The sequence below is a fragment of the Salvelinus namaycush genome, chromosome 27, assembly GCF_016432855.1.
Source record: "Salvelinus namaycush isolate Seneca chromosome 27, SaNama_1.0, whole genome shotgun sequence".
NCBI lineage: Eukaryota > Metazoa > Chordata > Actinopteri > Salmoniformes > Salmonidae > Salvelinus > Salvelinus namaycush.
This window is the reverse complement of record NC_052333.1, coordinates 25,271,471-25,289,375: the sequence shown is the minus strand read 5'-3', so window position 1 is coordinate 25,289,375 and position 17,905 is coordinate 25,271,471. Positions and strand designations below refer to the sequence as shown.

Sequence of the window (17,905 nt, the reverse complement as noted above, 5' to 3'; positions counted from 1 at the left end):
CTTAATTTAAACTTTGCTGTCTGGCTTCTACATAGAGTATAATCACAGTTTTGATGGTACAAAACTGAGCTACTCCCTCCCTATGCGTCCTATCGGTACGTGCATATGCCTCACCACCCCAATTTATTCTCTTCCAAGGGCGTACCAGTTGGAGTTGGACCAGCAGTATGTTGGTCATTGGTTTGTTGCCTTAACCACCAAGCCTCTTTGCTGCCTGGCTCTAACATTCAAAGCCCCACCCTACAGTGTGTTCATCTAGAATTAGCGTAAATTCGTGTCACTATCGAAAATAAATATATCCAAAATGTCATTCACCCTCAAAAGGGTGTGTCGGCCATGTCGGCAAGGTTGGCACCTCTGATACAGCATAAACAGACTGGGAGAAAACACTTAGAGACTAATCTATAAAATCCACTGCTATTGAATTCCTGCTAAGTGTTTGTGCTGGACTGAGGAGACAGAAGTGCAGAGTCATGGGTTTGAGCCTGGGGCCTAGCTGTAATGTGATGTATTTAAGCATCTGTTCACCTGTGAGAGCTGCTGGGTCCCAGTAGCAGCACTTTATCTCCATCAGAAGCAGCTGTCCACACGTGTTAAAAGGTACACTAAGCAACATAACTTTGTTAAAATAAAGTTAACCCATTTTAAAACCCAGGCCCAGATGTGAGAAGTGGCTGCTCATTTTCTACTGAGGAGGACTGTGTCCACTCCTGAAAAGGTTAGACCCCTCAGAGTAATACGTACTGAACACACACACACTTACTGGTACATTTTAACACACACACACACACACACACACACACACACACACACACACACACACACACATACACACACACACACACACACACACACACACACACACACACACACACACACACACACACACACACACACACACAAGCGCAAACACACACACACTCAAATCCCCCCAGTCACCCACTCCACACCACACCCCATTCCACTGTTCCAGGGTGGGCAGGCAGGCAGAAAGAGAGAGACCTGGCTAACTCAATAACAACCATAAAACCATTCTCATTATCCAGGAACACATGGGCATCCCCGCAAGGTGAAACGAGATTCTGCAAGTAAAATATGCATGTATTTTACTACCTGCAATTGGATCCACGTGCTAGTGGTAATTTGGGGCAAAGCAGCACTCCTACATGTGTATGCTTACGACTTTTTGATTAATACAATTACATGTGCATGGCTCTTGTTAAGACTCCCGACCATTTTCGAGGATAAACGTAAAGATTGGAGTCAAGCATTCTGGAGTTGTCTTTCTCACTCCTTCCCTCTGTTTGTATTTCTTTCTCTCTCCTTCCCTCTGTTTGTATTTCTTCCTCTCTCATACTCTATCTATCTATCTATCTATCTATCTATCTATCTATCTATCTATCTATCTATCTATCTATCTATCTATCTATCTATCTATCTATCTATCTATCTATCTATCTATCTATCTATCTATCTATCTATCTATATCTATATCTATATCTCTCTCTCTCTCTCTCTCTCCCCCACACTACAATATTTGTACTTTCTCCCATGCACCCTTCCCTCCTTCCCTCCCTCCTTTCTTTCTTCCCACCACCTCTCCCTGTTTTGTCATTTCTCCTGCCAACCAGTAATGCTTAGTTCCAAAAAACACTGCTGTTCTTTTCTACCCGCTTTCAAAGGAGCCTTCTCTGGTGCTGGAGACAAATCAGGTCTGGTTGTGTGTTCTCAGTCGTGTTCCCACTTTGTAATAAAAAGAGAAAGGGGAGGGAGAGAGGAAGGGGAAGGGAGAGAGGAAGAAAGAGAGAGAAAAAGTCAGAGTTAGAGGGAATTTCAGCATACAAACAGCAGCCAATCATGTAAATAGAAAACAAAGGAAGACAAACACATAACCAGAGAGAGAGAGAGAGAGAGAGAGAGAGAGAGAGAGAGAGAGAGAGAGAGAGAGAGAGAGAAAGACCAATAGCTTTTGCCAGCCGAGAGTACTCAGCACCTCTGAACAGGGTGCTGGCAGTAATTTATGAACTGAGTGCAGAATCGCGCAAAAATGTCAGCAGTCAGATGTCCACCTGTGGGTGGTCCGTAAAATAGTGCTCCGAACTATAGGCAGAAGAACTGCAGATCAACATTTTGTGCGATGTGTGTGGTCCTTTATTGATATAGTTATAAAGAGAGAGTTGAAGACAAAACAAGAGAGAAAAAGAGATAGAAGGATACAAAGGTAATAGACACATAAGGAGGAGCCAAGGCAGGGCAGGGTAGGGCGGGGTAAGGCCATGGCTTTGCAGTGGTTAACACAAGGCCCGGAGAGATCTCTCTAGTGTTTGGCTGTAGCCCCAATGGCTGTGGGGTTTCTGGTGAGACAAAAAAAAGGTTCCAAAAGGGTTATTCAGCTGTCCCCAAACGAGAACCCTTTTTGGTTCCAGGTAGAACCCTTTTTGGTTCCAGTTAGAACTCTTTTGGGTTCCATGTAGAACCCTTTCCACAGAGGAATCAAAAAGAGTTCTACCTGGAACCAAAAAGGGGTCTTCAAAGGGTTCTCCTATGGGGACAGCTAAAGAACGTTTTTAGGTTCTAGATAGCACCATTTTTTCTAAGTGTAGTGTTGGGCTGTAGCCCCCAGAGCCGTGGAGTTTCTGGGGCTTGTGAGCACTGAGCTCGTCCTAGTGAGAGAAAGGCCCAGGCCAGCACACACACACTGGAGCGCTCCCATACTCTCGTCCTCCAGCGCTTGGCTCCGTTCAAGGCTTGCCAGGCTCAGTGTTTTGACAGCATGTGATAGCTAGGTCCAGCTCCAGACCCAGAAACCCAGAGAACCATGCCCAGAGAACCAGAGACCTAGACCCAGACCCAGGCCCAGGCCCAGGCCTAGACCCAGACCCAGAGAGCCAGACACAGAGACCCAGAGACCTAGGCCCCTATGGCAGACTGCACTGCTCTACATGGAAGGACGGAGGGAGAGAGAGAAGGAGAGATCAGTAAGCTGCTCTGACAGAAGATGCTTAAAGTTAGTGAGGGAGATATAAGTCTCCAACTTCAGTGATTTTTGCAATTCCTTCCAGCCATTGGCAGCAGAGAACTGGAAGGAAAGGCGGCCAAAGCAGGTGTTGGCTTTGGGGATGACCAGTAAAATATACCTGCTGTAGCGCGTGTTACGGGTGGGTGTTGCTATGGTGACCAGTGAGCTGAGCTAAGGCGGAGCTTTACCCAGCAAAGACTTATAGATGACCTGGAGCCAGTGAGTTTGGCAACGAATATGTAGCGAAGACCAGCCAACGAGAGCATACAGGTCGCAGTGGTGGGTAGTATATGGGGCTTGGGTGACAAAACGGATGGCACTGTGATAGACTGCATCCAATTTGCTGAGTAGAGTGTCGGAGGCTATTTTGTAAATGATATCCCCGAAGTCAAGGATCGGTAGGATAGTCAGTTTTACAAGGGTATGTTTGGCAGCATGAGTGAAGGAGGCTTTGTTGCGAAATAGGAAGCCGATTCTAGATTAATTTTGGATTTGAGATGCTTAATATGAGTCTGGAAGGAGAGTTTACAGTCTAGCCAGACACTTAGGTATTTCTAGTTGTCCACATATTCCAAGTCAGAACCGTTCATAGTAGGGATGCTAATCGGGCGGGCGGGTGCAGGCATTTGGAGGTTTGTTAACACAGTGTCCAAAGAAGGGCCAGATGAATACAGAATGGTGTTGTCTGCGTAGAGGTGGATCAAAGAATCACCCGCAGTAAGAGCGACATCATTGATATATACAGAGAAAAGAGTCGGTCCAAGAACTGAACCCCATGGCACCCCCATAGAGACTGCCAGAGGTCTGGACAACAGGTCCTCCGATTTGACACGCTGAACTCTATCTGAGAAGTAGTTAGTGAACCAGGCGAAGCAGTCATTAGAGAAACCAAGGCTGTTGAGTCTGCCGATAAGAATACGGTGATTGACAGAGACGAAAGCCTTGGCCAGGTCGATGAAGACTGCTGCACAGCACTGTCTTTTATTGATGGCGGTTATGATATTGTTTAGGACCTTGAGCATGGCTGAGGTGCACCCATGACCAGCTTGGAAACCAGATTGCATAGCGGAAAAGGTACGGTGAGATTCGAAATGGTCAGTGATCTGCTTGTTCACTTGGCTTTCAAATACTTTAGAAAGGCAGGGCAGGATGGATATAGGTCTGTAACAGTTTGAGTCTAGAGTGTCTCCCCCTTTGAAGAGGGGGATGACCGCGTCCGCTTTCCAATCTTGAGGAATCTCAGACGATACGAAAGAGAGGTTGAACAGACTAGTATTAGGGGTTGCAACAATGGCGGCGGATATTTTGTTTTGAGGTAGAGGGAGAAGTAGAGGGAAGGATAAGGGTAGTGAGGACTGAAGACTGCTAGATAGAAAGATTATGGAGAGAAGGTAGGGAAGAACATGAGTGAGAAAGGAAGATAATGATGAATGGAGGAAGGGAGTGAGAGAGAGAGGGAGGGAGGGTCGTGTGTGATGTAAACCATTTAGAGGTCCTCCCTGCTCTGCGCCTCTCCTCTGTTGTGGAGTAAATCTAGCTGACACCTGGTTACACTGTCACCCCCTGACCACAGACCTCCATATAACACCACAGAGAGAGAGAGAGGGAGAGGGAGAGAGAGAGAGAGGGTATGGATTATGAGTTCATGGGCTCTTGAGTTCTTCTGAAAAAAATATAATTATTGTTATCTAAATGTAGATAAACTTAGATTTTCTTCCTATGGGATACTACCCTTTACATCAAAACTTTCTAACCAAATTTTGGACAGAATTACCTGCATGGATTCTTACTACCAAGGACTATCAAGTTAAAACTTCTAACAAACCAAAACATACAGAAGAAGCACAGCAGAAACCTGGAAATAACACTCAACACAAAACTGAGTGAGTAACGTTTAGTCTAAAACAACTTCTGAAGCCCAAAAGTAAAAGACAATAATCTCTAGGTAATTTTGCTATATAAAGCTCAATAAATAAGGCTACTAAGCTACCAAGCTGCTTGGACAGACCTGGCTGCAATTTCAATTAGCACTGAAGTGTGAAGTGAGAGGTGTGAAAACTCTTGAGCCTAACAATGGCAGCAGAGTTTCACAGCCTCTCCCACACAAATGCAGAGGCCTTTGAAGCCCCCTGCGCCATGGCGTATCCATGGGCAGATTTCATCACAGTACAGAACCCCTTGGATATAAAAAAGAACACTATAAGGAATAAGTACAAAAAGAAGCTCTTCAAGGACAATCCAGAGACACTATTTGCTGACTGCTACAAAGAATGTAAGCACACCATCCTCTGGCATGGCACAGTGCTATATTAACACAGACCATCCCCTGGCATGGCACAGTGCTATGAGAGCACACTACCCCATGTCAAGAGAGAGGGTTTTGGCCCAGGGTGGAAACTCAGAATACTAGACATTGAGGAAATTGAAACAACCTCTGTCAACATGTACAAGTCTGGGACAGTAATGGTGCAGGGCATCTTCATGCAGTTCCTGTAGGACTTTTACGGGATCAAAGAGAGAGCACAGCAGGAAAAGCTCTCTCTCTGTGACGACTGAAGTGGATGGAGAGTGTATAACGAGTGTGCTGAGAGTCGGAAAGCCAGTTCAGGGAGTGAATATATTTAATAAATAAATAAACAAATCAAGAAACACAAACAGCGCACCGACATGAAACAGAAACAATGACGACTGGGGAAGAAACCAAAGGGAGTGACATATAAAGGGCAGGTAATAAAGGAGGGGATGGAGTCCAGGTGAGTGTCATTATGTGCAAATGCGTGTAACGCTGGTGACAGGTGTGCACCATAAAAGAGCAGCCTGGTGACCTAGAATGCCGGAGAGGGAGCACACGTGTCAGTACCCCCTCCCTGACGAGCGGCTCCAGCCGCAGGATGCCAACCACAGGGACGATCCGGAGCGGACCGGTTGCCTTCGCTGAGGCGCAGAAACCTGACGAACCGGCTGAGGAGTAAGAGCCTGATGAGCCGGCTGAGACCTCCCTGGTTGCCTCGGCTGAGGCACGGAACCTGTTCATCCAGCATAGGCATGGGAGCCTACAAACCGTCTGAGGCATCCCAGGTAGCTCCGCTCCGCTCCAACACCCAGACCCGACGTCACCCCCAACACAAACACTAACAAAAACTAAAAAACACTACCTGATGCTTCCCTTTGTTGAGTCGTCATTCTGTAACGAGTACGCCGAGAGTCGGGAAGCAAGTTCAGGGAGTGAATATATTTAATAAATAAATGAACAAAACAAGAAACACAAACAGCGCACGGACACGAAACAGGAACAATGACAACTGGGGAAGAAATCAAAGGGATTGACATATAAACGTCAGGTAATCAAGGAGGTGATGGAATCCAGGTGAGTGTCATTATGACGTAGAGGCCAGAGAGGGAGCGCACATGACAAAGTGAGAGAGAGAGAGACCCAGGAAGTTTATATTTAGGCAAATAATCGTCACTTATTTCATCTTTCAAGAAGACTTCAAGATGGGTCGGTCAACTGAGACTGCTCTTCTCTGTGTCACGGAGGCGCTACGCACTGCCAAAGCTGACTCTCTCTCCTCTGTTCTCATCCTCCTAGATCTATCCTCTGCCTTTGACACGTGAACCATCAGATCCTCCTCTCCACCCTCTCAGGGCTGGCCGTCTTAGGCTATGCACACTCTTGGATCGCATCCTACCTGGCAGGCCGCTCCTACAAAGTCACTTGGAGAGGATCTTTGTCTGCACCATGTACATTCAGTACTGTTGTCCCCCAGGTCTCGGTTCTAGGCCCTCTCCTCTTCTCTCTATACACCAAGTCACTCGGGTCCGAGTGAGTCACTTTTACCACCAAGTCACTTTTCTCCTTCCCCCTTCTGACACCCAGGTGGCGACACTCATCTCTGCGTGCTTGGCAGATATCTCAACTTGGATGTTGGCCCACAACCTCAAGCTCAACCTCAACAAGACAGACATCCTTTTCCTCCCAGGAAAGGCCTGCCCGCTCAAAGACCTCTCCATCATGGTTGACAACTCCACATTTTTGCCCTCCCAGAGTGCAAAGAACCGTGGGGTGACCCTGGACAACACCCTGTCTTTCTCTGAAAACATCAGAGCAGTTACCTGCTCCTCGCATCCTCTACAAGACCATGGTGCTTCCCTACGGAGCAGCAAGAGGAACTGCCCCTCCCTAACTTCAGACTATGCTCAAACCCTACACCCCAACCTGCATACCGTTCTGACACCTCAGGTCTCTTGGCCCTCCCACCCCTATGGGAGGGAAGCCCCCTCTGCCCCCTTCTAGCTCTGACACTACTGAAAGCTAAGTTATTGAGAAAAAATTCACTTTCTATGCCTGTGATATGTGGTTATTTTAAGATGAATGCACTAACTGGAAATCGCTCTGGACAAGAGGTCCGCTAAATGACTAAAATGTCTATGTAAATGTAATATGCAATATTACCTCTCTGTGAGTGTGTGTGTGTGTGTGTGTGTAAACGTGCACCAGCCCCTTGGCCATGAGAAATTCAATGGCTCAATGCCATTTTCTCTCTATGACAATATAATCAACCTCAACTACATTCACTGTTATTCTTGCCCCTTGTGTGCCAACCCCAGCCCAGTTTGATATGAATTGGCTCTCACACACAGAGTAGACTGGGCCTGCCTTTGTTATCTAATTGGAGGGAGAGCAGAGAGGGTGTTACCGATTGGGAGTTCTAGGGATATCGCCATGGATATCCAGTTCTAGAAGGGGTAGCCTCATAACTGTGTTGGGGGGAGAGTAGGTTATATCAGCCTCATAACTGTGTTGGGGGAGAGTAGGTTATATCAGCCTCATAACTGTGTTGGGGGATAGTAGGTTATATCAGCCTCATAACTGTGTTGGGGGAGAGTAGGTTATATCAGCCTCATAACTGTGTTGGGGGGAGAGTAGGTTATATCAGCCTCATAACTGTGTTGGGGGGAGAGTAGGTTATATCAGCCTCATAACTGTGTTGGGGGATAGTAGGTTATATCAGCCTCATAACTGTGTTGGGGGATAGTAGGTTATATCAGCCTCATAACTGTGTTGGGGGATAGTAGGTTATATCAGCCTCATAACTGTGTTGGGGGATAGTAGGTTATATCAGCCTCATAACTGTGTTGGGGAGAGTAGGTTATATCAGCCTCATAACTGTGTTGGGGGATAGTAGGTTATATCAGCCTCATAACTGTGTTGAGGGGAGAGTAGGTTATATCAGCCTCATAACTGTGTTGGGGGATAGTAGGTTATATCAGCCTCATAACTGTGTTGGGGAGAGTAGGTTATATCAGCCTCATAACTGTGTTGGGGGATAGTAGGTTATATCAGCCTCATAACTGTGTTGAGGGGAGAGTAGGTTATATCAGCCTCATAACTGTGTTGGGGGATAGTAGGTTATATCAGCCTCATAACTGTGTTGGGGAGAGTAGGTTATATCAGCCTCATAACTGTGTTGGGGGGAGAGTAGGTTATATCAGCCTCATAACTGTGTTGGGGGGATAGTAGGTTATATCAGTCTCATAACTGTGTTGGGGGGAGAGTAGGTTATATCAGTCTCATAACTGTGTTGGGGGGAGAGTAGGTTATATCAGCCTCATAACTGTGTTGAGGGGAGAGTAGGTTATATCAGCCTCATAACTGTGTTGAGGGGAGAGTAGGTTATATCAGCCTCATAACTGTGTTGGGGGATAGTAGGTTATATCAGCCTCATAACTGTGTTGGGGAGAGTAGGTTATATCAGCCTCATAACTGTGTTGGGGGGAGAGTAGGTTATATCAGCCTCATAACTGTGTTGGGGGGAGAGTAGGTTATATCAGCCTCATAACTGTGTTGGGGGATAGTAGGTTATATCAGCCTCATAACTGTGTTGGGGGATAGTAGGTTATATCAGCCTCATAACTGTGTTGGGGGATAGTAGGTTATATCAGCCTCATAACTGTGTTGGGGAGAGTAGGTTATATCAGCCTCATAACTGTGTTGGGGGATAGTAGGTTATATCAGCCTCATAACTGTGTTGAGGGGAGAGTAGGTTATATCAGCCTCATAACTGTGTTGGGGGATAGTAGGTTATATCAGCCTCATAACTGTGTTGGGGAGAGTAGGTTATATCAGCCTCATAACTGTGTTGGGGGATAGTAGGTTATATCAGCCTCATAACTGTGTTGAGGGGAGAGTAGGTTATATCAGCCTCATAACTGTGTTGGGGGATAGTAGGTTATATCAGCCTCATAACTGTGTTGGGGAGAGTAGGTTATATCAGCCTCATAACTGTGTTGGGGGGAGAGTAGGTTATATCAGCCTCATAACTGTGTTGGGGGGATAGTAGGTTATATCAGTCTCATAACTGTGTTGGGGGGAGAGTAGGTTATATCAGTCTCATAACTGTGTTGGGGGGAGAGTAGGTTATATCAGCCTCATAACTGTGTTGAGGGGAGAGTAGGTTATATCAGCCTCATAACTGTGTTGAGGGGAGAGTAGGTTATATCAGCCTCATAACTGTGTTGGGGGATAGTAGGTTATATCAGCCTCATAACTGTGTTGGGGAGAGTAGGTTATATCAGCCTCATAACTGTGTTGGGGGGAGAGTAGGTTATATCAGCCTCATAACTGTGTTGGGGGATAGTAGGTTATATCAGCCTCATAACTGTGTTGGGGGATAGTAGGTTATATCAGCCTCATAACTGTGTTGGGGAGAGTAGGTTATATCAGCCTCATAACTGTGCTGGGGAGAGTAGGTTATATCAGCCTCATAACTGTGTTGGGGGATAGTAGGTTATATCAGCCTCATAACTGTGTTGAGGGGAGAGTAGGTTATATCAGCTTCATAACTGTGTTGGGGGGAGAGTAGGTTATATCAGCCTCATAACTGTGTTGGGGGATAGTAGGTTATATCAGTCTCATAACTGTGTTGGGGGGAGAGTAGGTTATATCAGCCTCATAACTGTGTTGGGGGGAGAGTAGGTTATATCAGCCTCATAACTGTGTTGGGGGAGAGTAGGTTATATCAGCCTCATAACTGTGTTGGCAGAGGGAGAGTAGGTTATAACATGATACTCCAATTTCTCAACACCAGGGACCAGCATGTGACCAGGTGCTGTCTTTCACCGTTGACGATATCTTAGATAATGTATTGACAAAAGATGCCTGGTGCGTTCCAGGTTGTGTACCCATTGTATACCACATCATCGACTGCACAGATTTCTATGCCATATGATGTAGATTGCTGATATGTTAAACACCTATCTAGGCATTGTGAGATCTGGCATGCATCTGCAATGTAGTTGGCCTGGAACGTGATCTATACGTTGACATTTGACCCAAGATTACCATGAGACAAACTGACCAACTGACCAACACATTCAATCAGGCTCTGGACTTACAGTGCAAACATGCCAATAAGGCATATAACTGTGTGTCAAAAGAGAACGGTCAGCTTTTACTCCCTTGTCCACATATTGACCCCTATAGACCTCTTTATGATTTTTTGTGTGTGTCACGATGAACTCAAGATGGCCACTTGAAACCTTCCTGTGATAATGTGAACCGACTGAAGTATCTCTCTCTACAAACATTTAATCAGAGGCAAGCATGTAGGCACTTACACACACACAAACATACACCTACACACACACAGTGGTGGACTGTCCAACCTGGTTTCCTGCATAGCTGTGTGGATGTGTCCTGACCTCCGTGCTCACAAGAACCCCCTCCCCTAACAGCTGCTTCCACATGCGACACGCTAAACACTGTCCTCACATACCTGGGGATTTGAAGAAGTTGCACTGCGCTCCCCATCTCAGAGCACAGGCTAAACAGAGGGTATAGTTCTCAGTCTGAATGGAAGAGTTTACATTTGAAATAATTCCATTCAATTTAAGAAAATATGGTCCCACTTTATTTTAAAGCTTGCTGTTTACCTGGTGCTGACCTAGAGATGACATGGTAAAATGCTAATTATTTCATTATGACTATTTCACTACCCTCTAGGGTGTAATGGGGATTTTGTTAGCCAGTATGCCTTTATTGTTATGTCCCATTTGTTACAAAGTAGGAACCAATCCTGTCAAATTATTTGCGGGAACAGTACCAGAAAGTACTCATTGTTACAATACCAGCTGAAACAGGACTGTTAAACAACAGATCGCCGGGAAATATATTATGAAAACAAATATTCCTTTAAGAGTTGTAAATTAATTCACAGATTCTGAAGAATCAACATACTTTGATGTAACCTTATAACCAGATACTTTATCTTTTGATCTATCCAAATAATTAACAATATTAACAATATAATAATTAACAATGTGTTCAGCTGTTAAAGAGAACAGCCCATAAGGCAGTGATGACTGAGACAGTTTGATCCAGACAGAACACACCCTTTGGGGAAACGCTGTTTGGTCAGACAAAATTCATTAGGAGGACCTACTCGTGAGAACCAGAGGACAGCGTGCCCGCGGATGGAAATATGGATGTGTACATTACATGAAAAAAGCTGTCAAACTGTAGCATAAATCATGCACCCATCAACATGTGTGGGAGTGCTATGGCAAAAACCACAATTTACCGATGTCAGGCAAGGTGGGCTGAAATGTTGTAGTTCTAGACTAACACACGGTAGAAAATGGCACTTGAATTATAATAACAGGTTAATGTCTTTATCTCCAAAAAAAAGTGAACCAGGACCACCCATGGAGGTGGCAAGACCGTAACCCAGACCAACACCAGCCTCTTGGTCCATCGCACTGTGGGACGTCCTGGGTCTGAGGAGAGAGTGGGAGTGTGGGGTGGCGGGGGAGAGACAGAGAGAGAGAGATATAGACATGGACAGAGAAGGGGGGATTAAGCGAGAGAGAGAGAGGAAGAGAGAGTGAATATCAATGAGGAAAAAGAGAGCCCAGGGCAAACATGAGAGACTTGAAAGAGTAAGAAAGTAAGAAATAGTGAGATGTGAGAAGTGGGGTGACAAACCTGAAGAAGGATGCTGTGGTTTGTTAGCCAGTAGGCCTTTATTTTCATCCCCCAGCCCTGATCTCCCTCTGTAATGGGCCCTGGATCCTCCAGAGCGATTCAGACCTCACTATTCTCAATACTTAAACAATTACTTCCCCCATCAATTATTGCCAAAACCCAGCCACAGGCAACTGCCTATATGTGTTGTGTGTTGGTGACTGTGCTTGTTAGGTTGAGCATACGTGTGTGCGTGAGTGAAAGAGAGAGAGAGACAGAGAGAGAGAAAGAAAGAGAGAGTCAGAGACAGAGAGAGAGCGAGAGAGACAGAAAGCGAGAGAAACAGAAAGAGAGAGATATACAGAAAGAGAGAAAGAGAAAGAGACAGAGAGAGAGAGAGAGAGAGAGAGAGAGAGAGAGAGAGAGAGAGGGAGAGAGCGAGAGAAAGAAAGAGACAGAGAGAGAGAGATTGAAAGAGAGAGACAGAGAGAGAGACACCCTCTTCAACATATATATCAACTAATTGGAGGGGGCACTAGAACAGTCTGCAGTACCTGGCCTCAACCTACAAGAATCTGAAGTCAAATGTCTACTGTTTACTGATGATCTGGTGCTTCTGTCCCCAACCAAGGAGGGCCTACAGCAGCACCTAGATCTTCTGCACCGATTCTGTCAGACCTGGGCCCAACCAAGAATTCACATAATGGGACATACACCATTTTGATACTTTGCATGGAGAATTCTTAAAAAATAAAAACACCAAATAATGCATGCAGAGCATATTTAGGCAGATGCCTGCTAATTATTAGAATCCAGAAAGGAGCTGTTAAATTCCACAACCACATAAAAGGAAGGATTCCCAAACCTTCCATAATCAAACCATCACCTACAGAGAGATCAACCTGGAGAAGAGTCCCCTAAGCAAGCTGGTCCTGGGGCTCTGTTGACAAACACAAACAGACCCCACAGAGCCCCAGGACAGCAACACAATTAGACCCAACACAATCATGAGAAAACAAAAAGATAATTGCTTGATACATTGGAAAGAATTAACAAAACAACAGTGCAAACTAGAATGCTATTTGGCCCTAAACAGAGAGTACACAGTGGCAGAATACCTGACCACTGTGACTGACCCAAACTTAAGGAAAGCTTTGACTATGTACAGACTCAGTGAGCATAACCTTGCTATTGAGAAAGGCTCTCAAGAGAAGACAGGCTATATGCACACTGCCCACAAAATGAGGTGGAAACCGTGTTGCACTTCCTAACTTCCAGCCAAATGTATGACCACATTAGAGACAAATATTTCCCTCAGAGTGCACAGACCCACACACATTGTTCTTTCATTCTCTGAGCGAGAGAGCGCAAAGATGAGAATGAGAACCGGAGGTAAACTTTGTTAGCTTGCTATTACTATAGCACATTTTGTTAGCCCATGATGATGTTATTCAGAGTTATTGACCTCACCGTAAACCAGATTCAAATAACTTACATTTCAACTCAAAAGCTGCACTGACAGATAACATTAAGCTAACTAACTAACTAACTAACTAACTAACTAACTAACTAACTAACTAACTAACTAACTAACTAACTAACTAACTAACTAACGTGAGGGACTACCCAGTCTAGCTAGCAGTGATGCTTCATTAGCAACCTAGCAAATTTTGTGAGCAGGGTTTTGACAGTACAGTTATTGATTAGCTATCTGGACACTGAATCGAACTGTTGGACCTCTGTTCACCACCCAACAAAGTATCACTAACTAACCAATTATTGTCTAATCAAGTAGTATCCTAATATGCAAAAAAAAATACTAATAAAGATAGCTAGCTAACTTAAGGCTAACATGGCTAACATGACGTAGGCTACTTTTGGTAACGTCAGCTCAATTAGCTAGCTATCTGTTGAAAAAACAAAGCTAGAGTAAGCTGAGTAATTTTTTTTTCTCACATTTATGGAAGACATACAGAATTGATGATGCAGCTCAGAAAACACAGAGCCGGTTGTTGTATTTGTAGGAGTAAGTGAATACATTGTGTGTGTGTGTGTGTGTGTGTGTGTGTGTGTGTGTGTGTGTGTGTGTGTGTGTGTGTGTGTGTGTGTGTGTGTGTGTGTGTGTGTGTGTCTGTGTGTGTGTGTGTGTGTGCGTGCGTGTGTGTGTGTGTGTGTGTGTGTGTGTGTGTGTGTGTGTGTGTGTGTTTACAATACAATTATTTAGCATCTAGCTACATAGATGGGTCGGCTGACAACGTCACGAAAACGATGTGCGTGCTTCCATGGAGCAGAAGTAAGCGTGTTGTGATTCTGGGTGGCCAGATTTCTAGCAAGAATGACACTGCCATGTGTGGAATCATAAGTGGCTTGTTTCAGCATGTTTCATCATGTTATTGATACCATGTCTTGTTTTGAGGTGTTTTGACTGATTTCATGTCAATACGGCTAAAATTCTCTAGCTAGCTAACCAACAACTGTAACGATGTATTGAAACAACAAGTGGTCATTGTGCAAATGTATTGTTTTCAGGAAAACATTGGTGACTAAATAAAGCTTACATGTTAACAATCTAAGTGAACCTCATCTGTTTTGTCCCATGGTTGCAAGCATTTAGATTTTGTCGCTAAAGCAACAAAGAGAACACAGGTTTTGTGGTTAGTGAAGGGTAAGACAGTTGAATGTAAATCAGGTTTAAGATTGAGTGAACTGCTAATATCATTAAGGAACAGAAATGATCTCAGATTTTACCTTACGCTCAATTCAGTGAAACATTATTTGTTCATATTTTGTGTGTGTGCGTATATTGCTTCTGTGTGTGTTTGTCTGTTCAGAATATTCCATATTGCTATGGAACTGATACTATGCCGTCTCTGTAATAATATAGGAGATCCAGGGAAGCAGAGCTTCAGACAGCAAGGAAGAGAGGCGAGCAGACAGGACAGAGAGAGTACATAGAGAGAGGGGAGGCCCACACAAAACAAACATGGCATATTCCTGTCAAGCCAGAGGAAGTAGTCCTTGCTAAACATTACCTCTCAAAAAAAGAAAGATGCCACTTCTGACATGTCCTGTGTATATGAATTGTTAGACCCTGATATGTTCCCAGCACTGAAGGCAATCATACAGACCGTGCTGACCATCCCAGTTAGCAGCTGTGAGAGATCTTTCAGTGCATTAAGACGTCTACATACCTGGTTTAGGAGTTATACATACTAACACTCTTGGGAAAGAGTGAAGTCATAGACAGGTTTCCACCTACAGTTTCATTTAGTTTAATTTCTAATATTTATGGATGGACTAACATCCTAGTGCTCTGTGATTTAACTCAAAAACATTGTGAATATTTATTTGGAGAAAGTATTGTATGCTGGTATGTACATGTGTGTAACATTGTGAAGTGTTGTTACTACAGGCTGTTGAAGGGGGAATTTGTTTTTGTGTAATTAATTAGGTAAAAATGTTGTCCTGTAGCTAATTGACCTTGGAATCTGCGATTTATAACCAAAAATATTATAAAATCAGGATTTTCAAGTGTGTTTGCTGCCTGCTGTCAGAGTGTGCGCAACTGGTCAAAGGAAGTCAGGTGCAGGAGAGCAGAAATGAGTGAACAGGCACACTTTATTCAGGCAGAGGAAAACAGCCGGATGCAACTGTGTCACAACACTCTGGCCCAAGGAACAAAGCGAGCGCACAAAAACACACAATGGTACAAAGAACAAAATCCCGGGTTACACCAAAATACCTGGCGCAAAACCAGCTTGTAGCGTCACACACAAAACGACCGAACAATACCACACACAGACATGGGGGGGAACAGAGGATAATATACACGTAAGGTAATGAGGGGATGTAAACCAGGTGTGCGGAAAAACAAGACAAAACAAATGGAAAATTAAAGGTGGAGCGGCGATGGCTAGAAGACCGGTGACGTCGACTGCCGAACGTCGCCCGATCAAGGAGAGGGACCAACTTCGGCGGGAGTCGTGACACCTGCGTTTGTACATATTATCTGCAAAAGTTTTGTCCCCCTCCCCACTCTACAGTTATAATACAATTCTACTGCTAATGTGAGTTTATGTAGTTCCAACATACTGTCATCCTGCTATATTGCACGTAACTACAACATTCTTTCATGCTGTCACATTCTGACCTTAGTTCCTTTTTTATGTCTTTATTTTAGTTTGGTCAGAGCGTGAGTTGGGGTGGGCATTCTATGTTGTTTTTCTATGTTTTGTTCTGTTGTTCTATTTCTATGTGTTTGGCCTAGTATGGTTCTCAATCAGAGGCAGGTGTCAATCGTTGTCTCTGATTGGGAGCCATATTTAGGTAGCCTGTTTTCCTTTGTGTTTTGTGGGTGGTTGTTTCCTGTTTCAGTGTTTGCACCATACGGGACTGTTTCGGTTGTTTGTTCGTGTTTTTTTGTTATTTTTTGTTCTGTGTTCATTTTGATTTATTAAAAATCTATTATGGACACTTACCACGCTGCATTTTGGTCCGATCCTTGCTACTCCTCAGACGAAGAGGACGAGAACCGTTACACATGCAAAACATTCATTTGTGGTTTAGGCTTCCACCAATTGGATTATTTTGGAACTGAACAATGCATGCAGCATGACTAGCTCACATTATTTTGCAGTAAACTGACCAACATCAACATGAGGCTGTTTTTTATTGCCAATCAAATATTGCATATGGTTTATGAAAACATTGCAACAAAATTACAAATACGTTTTTCAACAATTATTCCTAATGGAAAATTACGATATAGTTTTGCACTTGGAATTTGTACTTGCCAGTAGATTTGTACCTGCAAATATATTATTGACACCATATTCCATGCGTTTAGTTACCACAATCCATTGAATTAATATTAAGAAGTGTTAATTATTAGGCGTCAGGAGAGCACAGAACATGGTAGAAAGCAGTGAGATATGCAACATAGCGTTATGTTTCTGCAAAATGTTCACTGCTAGCGTGCGGGACACTTCATTTCGGTTGTGCATCGATGAAATCTCCCCCCAGAGTCAGCCCCAGATCTTCAGGGCCCTGATGTTCTGAATGTCTAGTGACGTCCCTGCCCACAAAGAATTCGAAAACAAATCAAATTTGTTGAGTGAAATACCACGGTGTGCCATCACAGAAGCAAGATGTGTGACAAGAAAAGGGCAACTAGTGAAGAACAAACACCATTGTAAATACAACCCATATTTATATTTATTTATTTTCCCTTTTGTACTTTAACTACGTGCATATCGTTACAAAACTGTACATAACCATAATATGTCTCTATTCCTTTAGAACTTTTGTGAGTGTAATGTTTACTGTAAAAATTGTATTGTTTATTTCACTTTTGTTTATTGTCTATTTCACTTGCTTTGGCAATGTAAACATGTTTCCCATGCCAATAAAGCCCTTTGAATTGAATTGATTTGAATTGAGAGAGAGAGAAAGAGAGAGACAAACAGAGAGAGAGACACAGAGAGAGACAGAGAGAGAGAGACAGAAAGAAAGAAAGAAAGAGAGAGACAGAAAGAAAGAAAGAGAGAGACAGAAAGAGAGAGACAGAGAGAGAGATAGAGAGACAGAAAGAGAGAGACAGACAGAGGGAGAGAGAGAGAGAGAGAGAGAGACAGAGTAGAGAATGCAGCATGTGTGTTTGGGAGTGTCAACTACTGTATGAGAGCATGTATGTCTGTGTGCATCCAGCAAATGGTACCGGATCATCGGCTCTCAGACCAACAGGCTCCTGAACAGATTCTACCCCCAAGTCATAAGACTGCTAAATAGCTAATTAATGGTTATCCAGACTATCTGCACTGACCCTATCTTGCACTGAGTCTGTGCACACTCACAAGACCATACAGTATATGTACGCTATATACACACTCAAACTCACACACACAGACAAACACACTACACTGACA

General features: G+C 44.0%; 1 protein-coding gene across 1 annotated transcript in view; it reads left to right on the top strand.

Annotated features, from left to right (window-relative positions):
• Positions 1-6,154, top strand: part of LOC120022303 (mucin-5AC-like) — a 186,201-nt gene extending 180,047 nt beyond the window's left edge. Inside the window, exon 11 of the mRNA XM_038966203.1 lies at positions 5,904-6,154. Within this exon, the coding sequence (XP_038822131.1) occupies positions 5,904-6,154 (251 nt within the window). The remainder of the gene's footprint in view (positions 1-5,903) is intronic.
• Positions 6,155-17,905: the final 11,751 nt, after the last annotated feature.